Source organism: Pezoporus wallicus, unplaced genomic scaffold (genome assembly GCF_028554395.1).
Source record: "Pezoporus wallicus isolate ANWC-B61680 ecotype Strahan unplaced genomic scaffold, APGP_CSIRO_Pwel_v1 contig_13178, whole genome shotgun sequence".
Taxonomy (NCBI): domain Eukaryota; kingdom Metazoa; phylum Chordata; class Aves; order Psittaciformes; family Psittacidae; genus Pezoporus; species Pezoporus wallicus.
In genome coordinates, this window is record NW_026641245.1 from 601,991 (window position 1) to 614,405 (window position 12,415).

The following is a 12,415-nucleotide window of genomic DNA, read 5'->3' on the forward strand; positions in this document are numbered from 1 at the left end:
TGCGGGGTGCTGCGGGCCAGCAGTCACCCAAAATGCCCAGAGCGGGTGTCACCACCAGGACCCCACAGCGATGCCTCAAGCGGTGCTCTGGGTGTCCCACAGCCAGGACACCAGTGAGCCCCCTCTCACCCCAGAGGGGACCCCGCTGTAGTCCCCAAGCCACACTCCCGCCTGCCCTACAACCGGGCTGAGCCCCATGGCCGTGCTGAGCCCGTCACTGCGGGGCGGGGTGGGGGGGCAGCACCAGCATCACCCCACCCCGGCCGCACACCGGGACCCCGCCGGGAGTGCCAAGGCCTCCCCCAGCTCCCGCACGCCAGGACCGGGACCGACCCCCCCGAGCCGGGACCACCCCCCCCGGCAGGCGGGGCCCCGGTGCCGGGGCGGGTTGGGGGGCGGCCGGGCGGGGCGGCCCCTTTGTTGTGAGCGGCGGGCGGAGCCACCGGAGCCGCCCCGGGCCCTCCGCGGGCGGGGACCCCCCGAGCCGGGCCCGCCGCCGAGCGGTGAGCAGCGGGCGGCGCGACGGGGCTGCGGGCGGGGGGCACCTGGCACGGGGGGGCTGCGGGCGCGGTGTGCGTGCAAGCGGGTGTGCAGGGGCGGCTGCGTGCGTGTGTGTGAGCACGGCTCTGGCGAGGGCTCCTGTGCCGCCGTGTGCAGGGCGTGCATGGGGGGTGCGGGGTCTATGGGGGTGTGCAGGGCGGTGGGGCCGAGGGCCTGGGTGTGAGAGTGCGTGCGTGTGCATGGGAGGATGTGCATGGGGAGAGTGCGTGTGCGTGTGCGCGTGTGAGCGCTCACACGGGTGCGCTGGGTGCCGGCGCGGGGGGAGCGGTGCCGCGGGGCTCTTCCCGCAGGGCTGATCCCAGGGGTTGTTCCCGTGTGCCGGGTGTGTTACACGCGGTGCCCGGCTGGGCTGCGGCCGCGGCCGCATGGGCCGTGGGGCTCCCACTGGGGCTGCTGCTGGGGTTGGCACCCCCAGCGCCAGGCAGCACCGCTGCGAGGGTGCCACGGAGCGGCAAGAGGAGCCCAGTACCCTCTTCGTGGGCTCCATGGGGCCAGCGATGGTTGGGAAGGGATCCGCACCCCCCCAGTTCCTGCACCCTGGTGTGCAGTGGTGCCTGCGCTCAGAGCTCACTGCGAGCACTGAGGGGTGCTCACGGGTTCTGTTTCCGATGGGTCCTGCATACCCCATAGTCCTCACATGCAGAAGCAGGGTACAGGGGGCAGTGGAGCAATGGAATGGGTGCTTTCGTGTGGTGCCTGGCAGGCTGAGTCCAGGGGTACCCTGTCACTCCATGGGGTGAAGGGGGTGGTGTGGGGCTGGCTCTGTGCTGCTGCTGGACATCAGCACCCTGGTCAGGAGGTCCTGGCAGTGTGGTCAGAGCTGGCTGCAGAGGGGCAGGCAGCAGGGTTGCAGCCCCTGGGCCCGGGAGGGTGGCACTGCCAGTGCCTGTGAGATGGAGAGGGTGCCCCACGGGCCCTGCACCAGGGCCAGTGCCAGGTTTCACCCCAGGCTGGAGGCTGCCCCACACTTGCCCCTCGTCCTGCTGAAGGCCTCTCCTGTAGCTGCTGGGGCTGGGAGCAGAGCCTTGTGTGCTGCTTCCTGCCAGCACCCGCAGCACTTGGGTGCTGGGGACACGTGGGGTTCCTGGTGCTGAGCAGCGGCGCTTGGAGCATCTGTGGGACCAGCAGGGCCAGAGCCTGCAGCTGCAGGTGCGTGAGTGCATGAGGGCTCCCTCTCTGCGCCTGTGCACAGTGGCTGGGGGGGCCGGGGTTGTCTGACAGCCTCCAGGAGAGAGACGAGCCGGGGGGGTGTGAGCCCCAGGAGACGTGGGTCGGAAGGAAGAGCCTGAGTGTGTGGGCTGCAAGTGAGCAGCTGCAGGTCTGAGCAGGAGACGTGTCTGTGCTGCTGCCTGCGCTGCTGCCTGTGCTCTGCCTGCGCTGCTGCCTGTTCTGTGTCTGCACTGCTGCCTGTTCTGTGTCTGCACTGCTGCCTGTGCTCTGCCTGCACTTCTGCCTCTTCTGTGCGCTGCTGCCTGTGCTCTGCCTGCACTGCTGCCTGTGCTCTGCCTGTGTCTGTGCTGCTGCCTGTGCCACTGCCTTAACTGAGGCAGCAGGCAGAAGGCATGAGCACACAGGGAGCAGCAGCAGAGCAGGGCGCAGGCAGTAGCAACAGCAGGGTACAGGCAGCAGCAGCAGCAGGGTACAGGCAGCAGCAGCAGCAGGGTACAGGCAGCCTCAGCCCTGCTCCTTGCAGGCAGCAGCTTCCGTCTCCGCAGCCGCCTTCCTAGGACCCACTGCCCGCAGGAATGGGGCTGGCGTGGGAACTGGGTGCAGAACTGCCCCTGCCCGGTGACCCCAGGCCATGGGGTTTGCAGCTGCACCTCGAGCCATGGCTGCAGGCTGGGACAGCGGCGGGGCTGCGGTGCTTGTGCGTGCAGGTACCTGCACATGCGGGCTTGGGCGTGCAGGGCAGGGTGCTGCAGGGTGCCCTGGCAGGGCTGGCAGCCTGCGTGGGCCAGCGGAGGAGATAAATGGGAGTTTGTGGTAAACAGGCCTGGCTGCCAGCACCGTGGGGAGTGCCGCCACGCTTAAAGGCACAGCTCTGGCCTCGCTCCACTGCCTGTTCCCTGCCCTCCCTGCCTGCTCTCCCTGCCTGTCCCCCCTGCCTGTGCCCTGCCTCCCTCCCTGCCTGCACACTGTGCCTGCCCCAAGAGCCTCTGGCCTCCCCATGGGGCTCCCATCGCCGCGTGCCATTAGACAGGGGTGTTGCATGGGTGCTCACATGGCCATGCACAGGCGAGTCTGGGCCCCCAGGGTCCCGTGGGTGCCCCCCGGGTGCCGTGGGGCGGAGGGGCCGTGGCTGTGGGTGTCTGCTCCCATCCCACGCAGGGTGATGGTGACCTGCTGGGCTCCATGACGCAGAGCCCTGTCCCGTCTGTGGCACTTCCCGGGCAAAGGGTGCTGATAAGGCCGGTGGGGTGGAGCTGGCGGGACTGTCCCCGGCCCCAGGAAGGGACGTCACCTTTGGGAGCACAGCGGGAGCAGGAAGGGAGCCAGGAGACGAGGGAGGCCGGGCACCAGCGGCGGCACCAGCCCCTGGGCACCAGGTACAGCAGGGGCAGCCGGCACCCTCCGGCAGTGCCGAGTGGGAGAGCATGGGCAGGGCTGTACAGGGGCACGGAGGTCACAGGGGGTCCCACTGGTGTGGTGGCGATGGCCGGGGGCACCTGAGCCAGGCCTGGCCAAGCAGGGTGCCATGGAGCTGTGCCCGGCGCGGGGAGGCTGGTGATGGGCAGCCCCGGCCCCGGGGGAGCTGCCGCGGCGAGGGGAGACCCCGTTCCCCCCGTTGCCATGGCAAAATCAGGAGCTGTCATTAATATCGCGTTGCCGTGGCAACCGCTGGACGAGCGGCGGTTCTGCGGGGTCTGCTCCTGCCGGGGGCTGCGTGTTCCCGCGGTGCGGAGCCCACCGTGGGTCCGGGCAGAGGGTCCCGCTCGGGGCCGTGCCCATGTTGCGGCCCCACCGGGACCACGCTCATCCCGGAGTCCCCCGGGATGGGGCACTGCAGCTGGCGGGGACTTGTCCCGTGTACCTGGGGCTGCCCTGCGCGGACATCAGTGCCGGGGAGCCTTGCCCCGTAGTGGGGCTGGCACGGGGGTCCCGCTGCCCGGCTGTGCCGTGTCCCGTGCGAGCCCATCGCTCCTGAGGGAGGGCAGGGGGCACGGGGCTGTGCAGGGCAGCAGCCCCGGCTCCAGCAGAGACCACAGCCCCCAGCAGAGACCCCGGCCCCGGCTGGGACCCCGGCCCGCGCCTCGCAGGGCAGCCGAGGAAAGGCTCTGCAGGGAGCCGAGCTGGAGCAAAGCTGGAGCTGGGGACTGCTGGAGCAGCAGCAGCCCCCAGCACGGCCACCGGCTCTGGCTGCAGCCTTGGGGTGAGCTGCCCCGGGCAGACAGACCCCCCGGACAGACAGACCGACCCCAGCATCCCAGGCCGGTCGGTTTCCCCGCTGCGGGGAGGGAGCTGCCGGTGCAGGGACCTCCCCGCCCCTGTGCCGGTACCCGCCGCCGCTGCCGGTGCAGGGGACACAGCGGCCCCCGGCACCAGGACCAGGTGCTGCTGGCAGGGGCTGCCCGGGAGGGGCGGGGGCACGGTACCGGGGTGCTCGCAGCACCGGGAGACCCCCGGGGCTGCCTGGGCGGGGAGGGGCGGGGCGGGGGCGGTCCTGGAGGGGAAGCGGCCGCCTCCTCTTCCGAGCTGCTCGCGCCGCACGGGTGCAGCCTGGATCGGTACCGGGCGGTTGGGCCGGTTCTGGGCAGCCTGGCCCGGTGGGGTCTGTGCGGCCCGGTACGGAGGGGTCGGTGCGGCGGGGCTGGAATCGGTGCTGCGGGGATGTGTCCTTGTTTTGCCGCCCCGCCCCGGTGCCTGGGGGGGCGGACGGGCAGCCCCGGGGCCGGGGCTGGCGAGGGCGGCGCCGGGCGGGCGGCGGGGCCGGGCCGAGCCGAACCGAGCCCCGCCGCTGAGGCAGTCTCTCCCCGCAGGTCAGCAGCGTCCGGGCGGCTTCGCGGGAGGCGGCGGAGGCCCGGCCCGGTTCGGTTCGGTTCGGCTCGGCCCCGCCCGGGATGGCGGCGCTGCCGGTGCTGCCGGTCCTGGCGCACTCGGTGCTGACGGCGTTGGTGCTCTCGGCGGCGCAGGAGCCCGTCCCTCGGGTCAGCTTGCCCTACGGTGAGTGTCTGCGCTCTCGAGGGTGTCCGTCCCAGGGGGCTCCGGCGGGTCCCTGTCCCCCCGCAGTTACCGAGCATCCCGCCCAGCCCCGGGGCTCCCCACGCTGCGGGACGGGGCGGCAGCGTGGAAACGCCTTGTGACAGCCGTCGGTGCTGAGGCTGCACAACAGCCTCCCAGCCTGCCCAGGATGCCGGGGCCCGTGGCCCACAGCGGGGCACGGCCGGGGCAGCAGGGTCCCAGCAATGGGATGCAGCAGGGAGGGCTGGGGTCGGGCTGCTTGGATGGGGCAGAGCCGCGGGACTGTGTGTGCTGCAGGTGGGAGCAGGGGTGCATGCAGCTCTGCATTGGGACCCTGCATGGGTCCGGGGCACCCAGGGGTGCTCCTGTCCCCACATCCTGTGTGAGCATGGGATGAGGTGAGCCAGGCACAGGGGTTCTGCCTGCTTCGTGCGTGGTTTTATCCTTGTTTAATGGGCAGCTGGGGGCCTGTGGGTGCCCTACCCTCCCACTGTGTTGCTGGGGCTCTTGCTGTCCTGTGTTCAGCTGCAGGCTGCTCCAGGACCTGCTGCAGCCCCACCAGCAGCGTGGTTCTGACAGGGCTTGGGGCTGCACTGGGGCAGGCAGGGGGCTGTTGGGCCAGGCAGAGCCCCTTGCCAGGAATATCGTCCTGCAGACAGACGCCGCTCGCCCTGCAGAGCTCCCCGGGGCTGGTGTAGGGTGGGTGAGCAGCAGGACACGCTCCATGGGCAGCTTGGGGTCAGCACCAGCAGCTGCTGGGCCCAGTTCCATCACCCAGCGCTGGGGCTGTGGCACAGTGGGGGCCGCCCATGTGTGTCTGTGGCAGCCGCGCTGCCAGAAGGTGGCTAAATCCGGCTGTGGGGCAGCCTGGGAGGGTGCCGTGGTTTGGGCTGCGCTGGCAGCGGGATGCGGGCAGCTGGGAGCGCTCCCTGGCTCGACGCGCTGTGGTTCACCAGCAGGGACGTGGCCCCGCCACATGCTCCCGTGACCGACAGCCGCGGCTGTGGTGGCACCAGCAGATGTGGGACCCGCCGAGCTGGATGGGATGGCCCCGCTCGGCGCCGTGCCATGCCGTGCCACGCCGCGTCGAGCCGTGCTGCCTGGTCCTGCCTGCACAGACCGGTTCTGGCTGAGCTCTGCCCAGCTGCAGAGGCTGCTGTGGCTGTGGGGCTGCAGCTCAGGGGCTGCTCCTGGGGTCCTGATGTGGATCCCAGCGCTGCCAGGTGGGGCGGGCTGGGGGGCACGTGCCCAGGGCTCTGCTGGTGGCTGCGTGTTCCCGGTGCTGGCTCCTGGGGGCCATGGCCGTGTTGGGGTTGCAGTTGGTGGGAGGGAGGAGCTGGGAGCTGCTCCCCTGGAAGCACTGGATGTGCCTCCAGCAGGTTTGTCTGGAAGAAGCAGGTCTTGTCCTAACAGGTCCCCTGGCAGCCAGCACAAGCTCCTGCAGCTCCCCGGGTTGGGATGGCAATGCGGGGTGCAGGGGCCCCCACTGCCCCTCCGCTGCCTGCACTGGGCTGTGCCCACATTGGTCAGCATTACCGTGAAGCTGGGGCGCAGGACCCCTCGTGGGATGGTGCCCTGGGGGTCAGCATCATTCTGTGCTGCTGCAGGAGAGCTGGGGCTCATGCCAGGCTCCTGAGGATGGGGGAGATGCTGCCCAGCGCAGTGGTAACCGGGACCTGGGGAGTGACCGGGGATGGGGAAAGGAGCAGGGTCCTGCCCCGCAGCACCGCCGGCACTGCAGCACCTCGAGTCTTTGAGCTGGCTTGCACAGAGGAAGGGCTCATGGGAGCCCTGGGGCTGACCCCGGAGCAGGCAGGGGGTCGTGGAAGGTCGGGGTGTCCCCAGGGCACAGGGGTGTCAGGAGCGAGGGTGTTGGCAGCATGACTCAGGGTGACACCTCCGCTGACACAGCCGGGCCCGTCTGATTCAGAGCGGCTACAGGAGAGCAGAGGAGAGGAAAGGAGGAGAGCGGAGTGGAGCAGAGGAGCGGAGCAGAGGAAGGGCTTCCGGGGCCAGGCCACCCACGCGGGACGGGCGCTCCGTGACTCAGCTGCAGGAGCCACGGGTGTGCGGGTGCGAGGTCCCGGTGCCGGTGCCCGTCCCTCCCTGCCGCAAGCTGGGGCGCTTGTGGGGCCAGGCTGGGTCGTTTGTGTCACCCGGGGTTGTGCGTGAAGGGACAAGCGTGGCCCTGGCTGTGGTGCCCGGGGCGGGCACGGCTGCTACCGCGTGCACTGGGGCTGTGCCTGTGGCCGGGACCAGGCAGTGGCTCTGACTGCCCCCCGGTGCTGTTGTGGCCATGCACGGTCACTGCGGTGCTGTGTGTGCCAGGTCCAGCCCTGGCAGCTCTGTGCCAAGCAGAGGCTCAGGGCAGGAGCGGTACGGGGGGTCCCCAGCTCTGGGTGCTGAGTGCTGGGGGCTGCGCGGGGCTGATGCTGGTCACTCTCTCTCTGCAGACTCAGAGGAGCGCCTTGTGCAGCGGTTCGAGGTGCCCGGTGTGACCAACTACACAGCCCTGCTGCTCAGCCCCGATGGCAGCACCCTCTATGTGGGGGCTCGCGAGGTGCTTGTCGCCATCAACACCAGCCACTTCCAGCTTGGGGCATCGGCACGCAGGGTGAGGATGAGGCTGAGCCCCGTGTGGGACCTCGGGAAGGGACATCTCAATGCAAGGGTCCCCTCGCTGGCAGCGTTCGGGGTCTCTGCAAGCTGCTGCACATTCAGAAGCTGCCTGGGACAGTGTGGAGCAGCCGCTGTGGTCATCGGGGTGCTTGGCCCCAGTCAGCGGCTGCCTCACCACCGTGACTGGGGTGGGGAGGACGCTGATGGTGGGGACGAGCTCTGCCAGCCCAGGGTGCTGCGCTGCAGGGGGCTCGCAGTGACTGTCCCCTCCCTGCAGCTGCCGTGGAGCGCCGATGAGGAGAAGAAGAGGCAGTGTGTGTTCAAAGGCAAGGACCCGCAGGTGAGCCGCCCTGCGTGCCTGTGCCGTGGCACGAGTGGGATGTGCCATGGGGCGTGCGGGCGGGAGGCTGAGCCGGCTGCTCTCACCATGCAGAGGGACTGTCACAACTACATCAAGATGCTGCTGCGGCTGAACAGCACCCACCTCTACACGTGCGGGACCTGCGCCTTCAGCCCGGCCTGCGCCTACATCGTGAGCACGGGCGGGGGGTGCTGGGGTGATCCCTGCTGCGGGACCCCGGCGCTGCCGCTCACAGCCCGCTCCCATTGCAGGACGTGCAGCACTTCAGCCTGGAGCGGGACGCATCGGGGAAGGTGCTGCTGGAGGACGGGAAGGGACGCTGCCCCTTCGACCCCGAGTACCGCTCCACGGCCGTCATGGTCGGTAAGGCCACCGGGACCCTCATGCTGCTGGCAGCGCCCGGCTGAACCGGGCTGAGCACGGACCCTGGCGGGAGCGGGGCTGTGCCGGCGGCGCGTGCCGGGTCCCAGCGGGAGCGTCTCTTTGGCAGACGGCGAGCTCTACGCTGGGACTGTCAGCAACTTCCAGGGCAACGAGCCCACCATCTACCGCAGCCAGGAGAGCCGCATCGCCCTCAAGACCGAGAACTCCCTCAACTGGCTGCAGGGTGAGAGCCGGACCGGGTCTCCGTGCCCTGGGCTGGGGGAGGCGTGGGGCCAGTGCTGAGGGTGCTTGTGTCCCCAGACCCAGTGTTCGTGGGCTCAGCCTACCTGCGGGAGAGCCTGCCTGCCGGCAACCCCGAGGGTGACGACGACAAGGTCTACTTCTTCTTCAGCGAGACCGGGAAGGAGTTCGACTACTTTGAGAACACCATCGTGTCCCGCATAGCGCGCGTGTGCAAGGTGGGCACAGGGCAGCGGGGATGTGCCCGGGGTGTCGCTAGCGGGGTGTGTGGGGATGTGGGACCACCCTGCACATCTCCATCCTCCGGTTCCTGGACAGCCAGGGGAGGACCAGTGCCCATGGGAGACCCCTCTGGGGCAGTTATGGCTCCAGATCACCCAGCTGAGGCTCGAGCCTGCTGCTCCCACCAGCATCTTTGGTGTCAGTGACCCTTTTCCATCTCCTCTGCCCCCTCGCTCGAGGGGACACAAGACCCGTCCTCCTCTCGGGTCATGTTTCCCTTCCCCCGGGTGCATCGGAGCCTGCCCACTTGTGCCTCCCTGACACCGGGGCTGCTCTGCTGGGGCCTCGGCACTGCTGCGTGGATGGACAGGCAGACAGACCCTGCTCCGCTGTCCCAGCCCAGGGGGGTCCCACTGGTGGGTGGCACCGCGCCCTGACCCGCTGTGCCGCGCAGGGGGACCAGGGCGGCGAGCGCGTGCTGCAGCGGCGGTGGACGACCTTCCTGAAGGCGCAGCTGCTCTGCTCGCACCCCGAGGACGGCTTCCCCTTCAACGTGCTGCAGGACATCTTCGTGCTCACCCCGGCGGAGCTGCGCTGGAGGGAGACGCTCTTCTACGGGGTCTTCACCTCGCAGTGGTGAGCAGTGGGCAGGGCCCGCGGGGTGGAGGCTCGGCGGAACCGGGGTGCCTGATCTGTGCCTTACCCCGGCAGGAACAAGGGCGGGCTGGGCAGCTCGGCCGTGTGCGCCTTCCCCATGCGCAGCGTGCAGCGAGCCTTCGGCGGGCTCTACAAGGAGGTGAACCGCGAGACGCAGCAGTGGTACACGGACACCGGCCCCGTGCCAGAGCCCCGGCCGGGCACTGTAAGTGCCTCCTCAGAGCCTGCCCAAGTGCAGGATGTGGGGCAGCCCCTCGTGCTCTGCCTCCCGTGCCCCAGCTGAGCGCCGTCCTCTGTCCCCAGTGCGTCACGAGCCACACACGGCACCTGAAGATCAACTCTTCCCTCCAAATGCCGGACCGGGTGCTGAACTTCATCAAGGACCACTTCCTGATGGACAGCGCGGTGCGCAGCCAGCCACTGCTGCTGCAGAGCCGCCTGCGCTACCAGCAGATCAGCGTCCACCGCACGCAGGGCCTGCACGGCACCTATGACGTCCTCTTCCTGGGCACGGGTGGGTGCCGCCGCAGGGCGGGGGCCGGTGCTGCGGGTGCCCCCATCGCCTCTCAACGCCGTCCTTGTCTTTGCAGACGACGGGCGCTTGCACAAGGCCGTGCGTGTGAACCACGGCGTGCACATCATCGAGGAGATCCGCCTCTTCCCCGCTGGACAGCCCATTCTGCAGCTGCTGCTGGACCAGGACCAGGCAGGAGCCGGGCACGGGCGCGCTGGGGGTGGGATGCTGTGGGGCAGCCCGTATGTGTGCGCTGGGGTCTGCAGGAGCACCCCCTATTTGCGCGCTGGGGTCTGCAGGAGCACCCCCTCTGCATGGTTCCCACTGACCCCACTGTTTGCTCTCTTTAGGGCCTGGTGTATGCAGCCACCTACACAGCAGTGGCTCAGGTTCCCTTTGCCAACTGCAGCCTGTACCGCAGCTGTGGGGAGTGCGTGCTGGCGCGGGACCCTTTCTGTGCCTGGAGCCGGGGTGCCTGCCGCAGTGCCACCGTGCACCCCCCAGCACACCCCCAGTAAGTGCTGCATCCCCTGCACCCTGCAGCACCCCGCTGCAGCACCCTGCAGCACCCCACTGCCCTGACCGCTCTCTGTCTGCAGTCTCTGGGCACAGGACATCGAGGATGCTGACACGGAACGGCTCTGCCCACTGCCCAACAGCTCCCAGCCACGTCCCCGCATCCTCCTGCCCCCAGGTGAGCTCCTGCCGTGGGGCTGCTGCCAGCCCGAGCTGTCCCAGTGCTCCCATCACTCAGCAGCCCCATCCACTCACCGACGTGTCCATGGTTTGTGTCCCCGCAGCCTCGGGTGCCCCGTGCCAGCGGGTGCTGCTGCCGCCCAACGCGGTGCGGCCGCTGCCGTGCCAGCTGCTCTCCAACCTGGCCTCGCGGCGGTGGCTGCACCACGGGGCTCCCGTCAACGCCTCCTACCTGGTGCTGCCCGACGGGGCCCTCATCCTGGTGGGCAGCCCCGAGCGCGCCGGCACCTACGAGTGCTGGTCGCTGGAGGAGGGATTCCGCAAGCTCATGGCCAGCTACTGCGTGAGCGTGCAGGAGCTGCCCCGCGCGCCGCCAGACCCCGCCAGGAAGGCGGCCACCGGCCGGGACGCCCTGGAGACGGTCAGCACGTCGCGCAGCACGTCGGCTGTGGGCAGCGCCGCGGCACGGCTGGACGGCAAGACCTACTGGACCGAGTTCCTGGTGATGTGCGTGCTCTTCGCCGCCGCCGTCCTCGTGCTGGCCCTCTTCCTCCTGCACCGGCACCGTGACGGCATGAAAGCCTTGCTGGAGCCCAGCGACCCCGGCCGGCACCAGAAGCCGCCCCGCAAGCCGGTGGAGAGCCTGCCCCTGAACGGCAGCAGCCTGCCCAGCGCAGCGCCCGAGCACAAGGGCTACCAGGCCCTGCAGGACAACTACATCGTGAGCACCCCCGTGCACGAGCCCCCCGGCCCCCAACGCGCCTTCTCCGAGTCGGAGAAGAGGCCCCTCCACGTCCGGGACAGCTTTGTGGAGGTGTCTCCAGCCTGCCAAAGACCCCGGGTGCGCCTGGGCTCCGAGATCCAGGACTCGGTGGTGTGACGGGACAGGAGCCAGGCCCGAGCCCGACACCACCGCTGCTCTGCTGAGCCGTGCGGACCGCAGCCGGGTCCGTGTTGTCTGTGTGTGCATGCCCGGAGCCCGGCCCCGCTCCAGTGCGGGGCTCGGCTGCCCCGGAGCTCCCGGGCATCACCTTTGCTGCTCCGGCTCCGGGAGCGAGGGGCACCACGTGCCTTCTGGGGGCCTGCGGGCCGTTCCCCCCAGCGGGGATGGACACGGTGCCTCGCCCTGGCTCTGTGGAGCCCCTCTATGCAGAGGGCAGGAGGGGCGGCTGCAGCCCCTCGCGCCCCGACTCACTGTGATGTGCCGGCGCAGGACCGGCGCCAGGCGCGCGGCCGGGCATGTGCTGTGTGTCTGTGCTTGGTTTGTTTTTAATACGTTGGAAATGTGAATCGTGTCCGGGCAGGGGCTCCCCCCGCGCCCTCGTGCGTGTGCAGAAACGTCTGTGGTTTTTATATAAAGTCCAGGTGTCTCCTTTGGACCGTGTGTGCTGCTGCGGCGGCACCAGCCCGGGGGCAGGCCGTGTCCAGCTCTCATTGCGGACGGGGGGAAGCCTGCCCTTGGCCGGCTGCTCCTCACCCCGACAGGGACGGACAGATGGACGGGACAGGAGGGATGCGCTGTAGCTCGGATCTGGTCTGCGAAGTTCCCGTGTGCTTGGCTGTGCGTTGGGCTGGGGCAGTCGAGGCTCTGCAGGGATGAGGCTGCGTGTCATTGCAGCGATGCTGCCAGGGCTGGTGCAGGAGGGTCTCTGTGACCCCGCTGTCGGGCGCTGTGCATCACAGCAATGCTCGGTTCTTCTGGGGCTGTGCTGTGGCGAGGAGGCTGTGGGAAGTCCGGTGGGACAGAGCTGCAGAGCGATGGGTGATGCTGTCCCAGCACAGCAAGAAGCGGAGGAAGGCTGAGGTGACTGAAGTGGGTGCTGCGGTGCTAGGAGTGGGGCAGCCTCTGGCAGGAGCATGGCTGTGGCAGCTCCTTACCCAGGACCAGGGTGTCCTTGTCCCTGTCCGCACAGCTGCAGGCAGACCCCAGCCGCTTTGCCACTGGGATTTGGCTCCATGAGGGCTGATGGCCGGGACTGGTG

The 12,415-nt window shown here is 69.6% G+C and overlaps 1 protein-coding gene across 2 annotated transcripts; it reads left to right on the forward strand.

Annotated features, from left to right (window-relative positions):
- The first annotated feature begins 476 nt into the window (after positions 1 to 476).
- On the forward strand, positions 477 to 11,810 carry SEMA4B (semaphorin 4B). 2 transcript variants are annotated; one of them, XM_057422697.1, is made up of 15 exons: positions 477 to 503; positions 4,539 to 4,722; positions 7,194 to 7,354; positions 7,637 to 7,699; positions 7,793 to 7,891; positions 7,972 to 8,083; positions 8,211 to 8,327; positions 8,405 to 8,562; positions 9,021 to 9,202; positions 9,278 to 9,428; positions 9,527 to 9,737; positions 9,814 to 9,929; positions 10,088 to 10,251; positions 10,337 to 10,431; positions 10,538 to 11,810. In XM_057422697.1, exons 2-15 carry the CDS (start codon positions 4,620 to 4,622, stop codon positions 11,311 to 11,313), a joined length of 2,508 nt encoding a protein of 835 aa, XP_057278680.1. In that variant the 5' UTR covers positions 477 to 503; positions 4,539 to 4,619; the 3' UTR covers positions 11,314 to 11,810. The 2 variants fall into 2 exon arrangements, with proteins under 2 accessions (XP_057278680.1, XP_057278678.1); XM_057422695.1 differs by lacking the exon at positions 477 to 503 and adding an exon at positions 2,931 to 3,107.
- The last annotated feature ends 605 nt before the right edge of the window (positions 11,811 to 12,415 follow it).

Coding starts and splice junctions, on each gene's coding strand:
- SEMA4B (XM_057422697.1), top strand. CDS start 4,620: ATGGCGGCGCTGCCGGTGCTGCCGGTCCTGGCGCACTCGGTGCTGACG. Junction 8,084..8,210: donor CTCCACGGCCGTCATGGTCG/GTAAGGCCACCG, acceptor TCTCTTTGGCAG/ACGGCGAGCTCTACGCTGGG. Junction 9,429..9,526: donor CAGAGCCCCGGCCGGGCACT/GTAAGTGCCTCC, acceptor CTCTGTCCCCAG/TGCGTCACGAGCCACACACG.